Below are 7,370 nucleotides of genomic sequence, written 5' to 3'. Positions count from 1 at the left end.
CCGGATTCCTGCCGGCTGCTGCGGCCTTGCCAGGGCCCCTCGGCAGCCCCCGGGGCTTGGCCGCCGGCCCAGGGACAAGGTTTATACCCGCAGGGATTTGGCCTCCAGTACCCAGACCCCTCATCCTCCCCTCGCCACCACGGTGGGCTCTGCCATGTCCTTCCCCGGGCTGGGGAAGATCCACCCTGCTCCATCATCCCCCTTCCCCAGTGCATCCCCCAGCGCAGCAGTCCAGGAGCTGTGTCCTGCTGCAGGTTCCCACCCGCCTTCCCCAGGGACCTGGGCAGCAAAGTGGAGGCTCAGTGTGGAGCAGACACCATCACCCCTGCACTGCCACCCCAAACTCCCCCTGCAGCCAAACCAAATGCTGCTCCATCCCACTGCCACCAACCAAGGGACCCACAGCACATAGGGCTGAGCCCAGATGCAGGCACCTGGCAGGAGGGGACAGGGGAGAAAGGGGACACTTCCCCCCCACACCCAGTCCCTTGCAGCACACTACAGGCACAGCTCCCTTCCCTCACCCTGTGTGTTCCACCCCAGAGCTGCCCTGCTCCCGGGAAAGCCAGTTTTTTGGAAGAACGTGCTTGACAACTTGGATTTAATGAGCAACGCGGCTTCCCTGCCCACAGAGGGACAGGAAAGGACACAGCTGGCACAGCTGGGTCAGCACTGCGTCTTCCTGAAGGCGTAGGGAGGGCAGGCAGGAGCTCTACAGCATTCCCAGTCAGGCTGCTAGGACCTTTCTGGGTTCCAGCTGGGCTCCTCGAAGCTGGAAACTGGGAAGGGAAGGAAGCAGCAGTGATCCCAGCCTTGGAACAGGTAAAGAGGAGGTGGGTAAAGTCAAGGTGCTGAAGGCCTGGTGTTGTCCAAGGTGGGGGGGGGGCAGCACTAGAGAACAGCTCCAGCTCCTGGGGGCTCTGGCAATGGGGAGCCCACCCCCTGGGAGCAGCAGCTCTGGTGAGGGTTGAACTGAGCAAACCCCACTGCAGCCACATCCCCCGCACCGTGACTCAGGCTCAGCTGAGCTCCTCCAGGAAGCCCTAGGGCTGCGGGGGGCTGTGATGGGGGGGCTGTGATGGGGGGGCTTTAGGAGACCCTGTCAAGGGCCTGTGTCTCTGTGGAGGAGGTGACAGTTCCAGGGACAGATGGAGGACACAGGGGGGGTATGGAGTGAGTGCTGCTGCACCTTGAGCTTTCGCCCCCGGCCGCCCCAGAGCTGTTCCACCTCCGCAGCAGCAGTTGAGCAACAAGGCAAACAGGAGACCAGGGAAGATCATAATCATGGTTTTATTTGTCATGATCCCACTGTCCAACTAATTGACTAGTTGCAAGTGACCCACAAAAAAATGGACTGAAGAGTTACTGAAACTTTTTTTTTTTGTTTTAGTCCAACATAAATGAGGAAGAAAAAAAAAATACTTCTGACATTTCCAAAAAACAGAAATAATAGCAAAGTATATTAATATACATTCAACATATACTGCGCGTATTGATTACTACAATACAAAGCAATGATAAAAAAAGTGTGATACTGCGAAATGGCACGGTTAGCGAGTCCCTGCTGTTGGGATGCCTGCTGGGGGGTGGCCTCGACTCTCCCAGAAATACAGTGTCATGTAAACAAAAGGAAAACAAACCCAAAGGTACAGAGCAAAAGGCTTCCCGTGTTTCCCGCTCTGGCCCGGCAATTCCCCCCCCCCAGCCCCCTGTGGAAGGAGCTGGAGGTGCCCTGGCAGAGCTGCCCAGCCCTGGGCAGCTGCAGTTCCTCTCCTCTCTGGTTTTGGGATGGCAGAGCCAGTCAGCACCACCTTCCCAGGACAGGGGAGAAGGGGGAGGCCGGGAAGAGGCGTGGGTAAGGATAGCAAAGTCACCTCTGCCGTGCTGGTTTCACACTTCCTTCTGTGCAAATTCAGGAGGGCTGGGTCGATTTTTTTTTTTTTTTTCTTAAAAAAAAAATTAATATATATATTCCAGAAAAGTGTCAGTAAGAACAATTTGAGCTGTAGCTTGTAAAGTCCCAAAGGCAATGATGACACCAAGTGCTCCCGAGCCCCAGCTGGGGGGGCTTCACGCTCTATCCGTTGAAGAAAGGATGGAAAGGAGGACAAAAATCTATGCACATCAGAACTGTATAAAGGAGAAAACCACTGTTGCCACTGGCACAAGAGAGAAAACCAGTCACAAGTACAATGTCATCAAAAGAAATAAAATACTTTCAACAAAAGGTGCAAGTCACAATTCATATAGAACAGAATCTAGTTAAAAATTTCTCTCAAACAGAAATTCCTTTTGCCTTTTATTAATAACAATAATAATAAAACAACATTTACCAAAAAAACAAAACAAAACAACAAACCACAATTCCTACATGATCAGGAGGAGAAGCCAAGAAAACAAAGGAGGAAAAAAAAATAATATATCTGTCTTCCTACATAAAGCCAGGAAAAAGGAAAAAAACCAAACAAACCCAAGTTGTATGCAGATCCAAAAAGAAAAGGTTGCTGGGGGCGGGGAAGGGATGATCCTTTCAGCACATTGACAGACAGAGAAAGAACAGAGCAGACAAAAATGAGACAAGAAGCGTATTGCACCAGGGGTGGCTGTTCCCCACCAGAGCCCCAGGCTGGGACACGGGGCTGGCACCGTCCCCGTCCCTGCCAGCGCTGCCAGGGTAAGGAGTGGAAGGGCAGCTTGGCTTCCAGGACCCCGTGGCACCCACTCCTCTCCCCGCTGGGGCAGGCTCTGGGTGTCAGTCCCATCCTCTGGCTGTGCCGAGGGCTGGAGCAGCCCCTGGGACCCCCTGGCCCTGGTGAAGAAAACCCCCCAAACCAGACTCAGCGCCCGTGAACCCTCTGCCGCCGTGTAGGACTCAGGGTCTCTGGTTATTTCCGTGGTAGCTGGAGTTACAGGCAAATATGGCAAAAAATTAAAGAAACCAAAGGAACAACACGCTGGATGAACTGATTATGAGGAAAGGGGCCATGGTATTCCAGTTAGTCAGAAATACTACGGCAATTTGGCGCAATGCTGCTAGATACTGTTGGTTTAAAATGGACCTTTTCGTTTCAAAGCTGTACAGAAAACCTGCAAGAGAGAGAAGAAGCAGAGATGTTAGGAGACAGCAGAGAACGGCAACTCTGCTCCCACTGCCCTCCAACGTGTTCCCAGTCCAAACCCACAAGCTCAGGAGTGAGACCCCACTGATGTGAGCGGGCTCTGGACGTGCAGAATGGCTGGGAATGAACAGGGGGCCACCCAGAGAGCTCAGAGCGAGGGGACAGGGAAGGAGACAAACAAAAGCCAGGCCAACAGGCCTTTGGGTCTGCCCATCAGGCAACCCTCACAGCATGCTGCTGGGAAAAGGAGAACACTGGAATACTCACTCCCTCCTGGTTACACCCCTGCCTGCTCCATCCCAAAGGGCACCTCTGGGTGCTTGTAGCTCAGTAGCACGTCTGTAATACATGTCGATGGGTAACAGGAGGTGTTTAGATGCTGGTTGCCATCACCTAGGTTGGGATGCTCTTGACCTTCCAAACTCTCCCCGCATTCTGCAAGGTAAAAGAACACCAGAGTTTGCATGAGGAGGACTGAGGAGTTACAGCTCCAGGGTGTTGTGGGGCCAGCAGCTGCCATGGCTTCAGGGGTCACATCACAGGCAGAGCAGCCCCGTGCTTCTCCAGGCAGCCTAGATCACCACTCCCACCACCCGGGCTCTGACCAACAGTGACACCCGAAGAGCTGCCCTCCATCAACACACCCGCCTGCTGCAGGGAGCTGCTCTCTTGGAGGAGAGGTGGCTTTGGCAAGCTGGTCCTCTCTGCTCCTGGTGCAGCCCCTGCTCGGCCCCCTGGCTGCAGCCTGGCAGGCCTTACCCTCGCTCTCCCTGTCGCGCAGCTGCTGACTGGCCATCAGTGACGACTGGCTGAGCACAGCATCAGACATCCGAGCAGAGCTTAGTGCTTTTCCTGCCATTAAACTCATTCCAGGCAAGTTATCTAACTGCACCTGTGGAGACAGCAGGACACAAGTCAAAGGGGGCTCAGGATGAGGGACCCTGCTGCTCTTCCAGCTCTGTCAGGCTACCCAGGGAGCTCCTGTCAGCCTTCAGCCAGAGATTCCAAGTACAAGTTCAAACTGCACCAGGTGCAGCCCATATCCCCTCAACACAAACACAGACTGGACAGTCCAAGTCCCTCCCAGACCTACACTGAGCTAACTGGGGAAGAGCCCTTCTCATTTATAGCAGTGAGCTGCAGTGAAGAACGCAGCAAGATTTGGGCAGGAAATTTCCCAGCAGCCCAAAGCAGAGAGGAGGCAGAGCAGTCAAGGTGCCACAGCCAGCTCAGGACCAAAGCTGGGCTTGGTGTGCCTGCAGAGCAGGGCACTGCCTTTCCCCCATGGCACCTTCTCCAAAACCCACACACACAACAGCAGCTTTGTGCTGCCCCAGCCCCACCAGGCATGGGCTCCTTCCAACCTACGTAGGCATCATCACTGTTCTGGATGGTGTGATGTCTCTGCAGGGCCCGGGGCCGGGGGTGCTCGCTAGAGGCAGGACGCACGGGGTAGCCCAGTCCGTTGTGGTCAGGCACCTGCATGGCTTGGCTGGGGGAACTTCTGTCCATACAGTTCCCTACGATGGACTCTTGAAATCAGACAAGGCAGAAAAATTACAGATTAGTTCAAGGCACCCGCAGCTCTTGGTGACACGTGCCACTGCAGAACAGTGGCTCTGAGATGTGACAGGATGAAGACATGCTCCTCACTGGCCAGGTGGGAGGGACCCCAGGGTGATCCTGCTAAAGCACCAGGACCCCCCAGATAGCACTGAGGCAGGCTTCTCCCTGCAGCAATGAGATCCCACAGATCCCAAAAGATCTAAAGGTCTACAAAAGCAGCCTGAAGTTGGAGGGGCAGGGGCAGCAGAGCAAGGAAACCAACCCCTTTCTGCCTGCCTCCCAGCACTGCTGCCTTGCCCTCACCCTCCTGCCTGTGCTGCCCACATCATTACACAAGAGCAGAGGGAGAAGATTCTCCCCAGCCTCCAACACAGGATGTTCTAGCAGGGCCCCTTGGCAATTGCAAGCAACATAATCTCACTGGAAGAGCTGGCTGGGATCTTCGCTTTTATCAGATGACTTCTCCCTGCCCCCCCTACAATCTGGCTGTAGGAGTGCATGAGTGTTCTCCCTGGCAAAGTCCATCTGCACTGCAAGCTCTTATGACCGAGGGTAAAGGCTACATTCCTATCAAGCAAAAGCTCTTGTCATCAAGTACAAGATGTTTTGGATAAAGTCCCAAGGCATGGGGGAACCTATCCCTGGGCCTGGTGCACGTAAACAGCTCCCTCCCAGCAAGTAGCCCGGCAGAGCACAAACATGTGGATGTGGCCACAAGGACTGGGGAGCTGCCCTGAGGTGACACAGCTGCAGGTAGATCCCCTGGCCAGAGCGATCAGCTCTGTGGGGGTTTTGGCCAGTGGGGAGGCATCTCCTGCTGTTCTGGACACACCTCCTGGCTGGGACTGCAGCCGCGAGATGCTGGGAAGACGCTCCCCAAAAGACCTGTCCCTGAAATCACCTGGATCCAAACCATACCCCATCCCAGGCTCATTCTGCCACCCAAGCTCTCCATGCCACTCCTTCCAGGCATGCCAGGACCTGCTCTACATGCCCTCCCTCCCTCCAAGACAGGGCAGCCCTGCAGGAACCCCCTCCTGGGGCAGCTGGAGTTGCAGCCAGCCTCCCCCTTCCTTTGCACAACCCTGGGGTTACGTGCGGTTAAAGACCTTCCCGGAAAAGCGAGAAGGAAAACATGAGGTAACAGATGTTGGCGGAGCTGTGCCACCCACGCACCGCTCAGGACACTGCTCCAGCTGTTGGAATGGCTGCTGGGACCAGCTTCTCCAGCTCCACAAACAGCCCCAGGGCTCCCACAATGAGCCCCCACTGCAGGTGACCAGGGCACAGGGGGATGATTCCCCCTGACCTTGAATAGCCCTGGCCCAAAACCAACCCCATGCTTCCCACTGCCACCATGGCGCCTCTGGGGTTGCAGCTCGGCCTGAATTCCTGCTCCTTTCCTCACCCCATCCCTGCCCCAGCAGCAGAAAACCTTTCATCCCCACATCCATAGGGGACGGAGCTGCTGTGCCAGGTGGCCTTTGTGTCAGGGTGGCATGTGACACTGGCACAGCGGCAGGGCCACCATCGCCAGCTCTGCTCCTTCAGTGCAGGTTTCCCATGGGCAGCATTCCCAGCCCTGGGATGGCCAGGCTGGAGCAAAACCGGAGCAATGCCATTAAAAGGTGGCTCAGTCATGGATCTGATGGATGCTCTCACACTCTCCAGCTGTTGTGGTCAGGCACCTGCATGGCTTGGCTGGGGGAACTTCTGTCCATACAGTTCCCTACGATGGACTCTTGAAAATCAGACAAGGCAGAAAAATTACAGATTAGTTCAAGGCACCCGCAGCTCTTGGTGACACGTGCCACTGCAGAACAGTGGCTCTGAGATGTGACAGGATGAAGACATGCTCCTCACTGGCCAGGTGGGAGGGACCCCAGGGTGATCCTGCTAAAGCACCAGGACCCCCCAGATAGCACTGAGGCAGGCTTCTCCCTGCAGCAATGAGATCCCACAGATCCCAAAAGATCTAAAGGTCTACAAAAGCAGCCTGAAGTTGGAGGGGCAGGGGCAGCAGAGCAAGGAAACCAACCCCTTTCTGCCTGCCTCCCAGCACTGCTGCCTTGCCCTCACCCTCCTGCCTGTGCTGCCCACATCATTACACAAGAGCAGAGGGAGAAGATTCTCCCCAGCCTCCAACACAGGATGTTCTAGCAGGGCCCCTTGGCAATTGCAAGCAACATAATCTCACTGGAAGAGCTGGCTGGGATCTTCGCTTTTATCAGATGACTTCTCCCTGCCCCCCCTACAATCTGGCTGTAGGAGTGCATGAGTGTTCTCCCTGGCAAAGTCCATCTGCACTGCAAGCTCTTATGACCGAGGGTAAAGGCTACATTCCTATCAAGCAAAAGCTCTTGTCATCAAGTACAAGATGTTTTGGATAAAGTCCCAAGGCATGGGGGAACCTATCCCTGGGCCTGGTGCACGTAAACAGCTCCCTCCCAGCAAGTAGCCCGGCAGAGCACAAACATGTGGATGTGGCCACAAGGACTGGGGAGCTGCCCTGAGGTGACACAGCTGCAGGTAGATCCCCTGGCCAGAGCGATCAGCTCTGTGGGGGTTTTGGCCAGTGGGGAGGCATCTCCTGCTGTTCTGGACACACCTCCTGGCTGGGACTGCAGCCGCGAGATGCTGGGAAGACGCTCCCCAAAAGACCTGTCCCCGAAATCACATCGATCC

General features: G+C 55.3%; 1 protein-coding gene across 1 annotated transcript in view; it reads right to left on the bottom strand.

The window, feature by feature from the left end:
* Window positions 1-2,930: 2,930 nt before the first annotated feature.
* SIK3 (SIK family kinase 3) overlaps window positions 2,931-7,370 on the bottom strand; it is a 38,120-nt gene continuing 33,680 nt past the window's right edge. Inside the window, exons 20-23 of the mRNA XM_010008722.1 lie at window positions 4,488-4,651; window positions 3,879-4,011; window positions 3,387-3,554; window positions 2,931-3,087 (exon numbers count right to left, since the gene is read on the bottom strand). Coding sequence (XP_010007024.1) covers window positions 3,397-3,554; window positions 3,879-4,011; window positions 4,488-4,651 — 455 coding nt within the window. The 3' untranslated portion in view covers window positions 2,931-3,087; window positions 3,387-3,396. The remainder of the gene's footprint in view (window positions 3,088-3,386; window positions 3,555-3,878; window positions 4,012-4,487; window positions 4,652-7,370) is intronic.

This window comes from Chaetura pelagica, unplaced genomic scaffold (assembly GCF_000747805.2).
Source record: "Chaetura pelagica isolate M959 unplaced genomic scaffold, ChaPel_1.0 scaffold650, whole genome shotgun sequence".
Taxonomy (NCBI): Eukaryota; Metazoa; Chordata; class Aves; order Apodiformes; family Apodidae; genus Chaetura; species Chaetura pelagica.
This window is presented reverse-complemented; position numbering and strand designations above follow the sequence as displayed.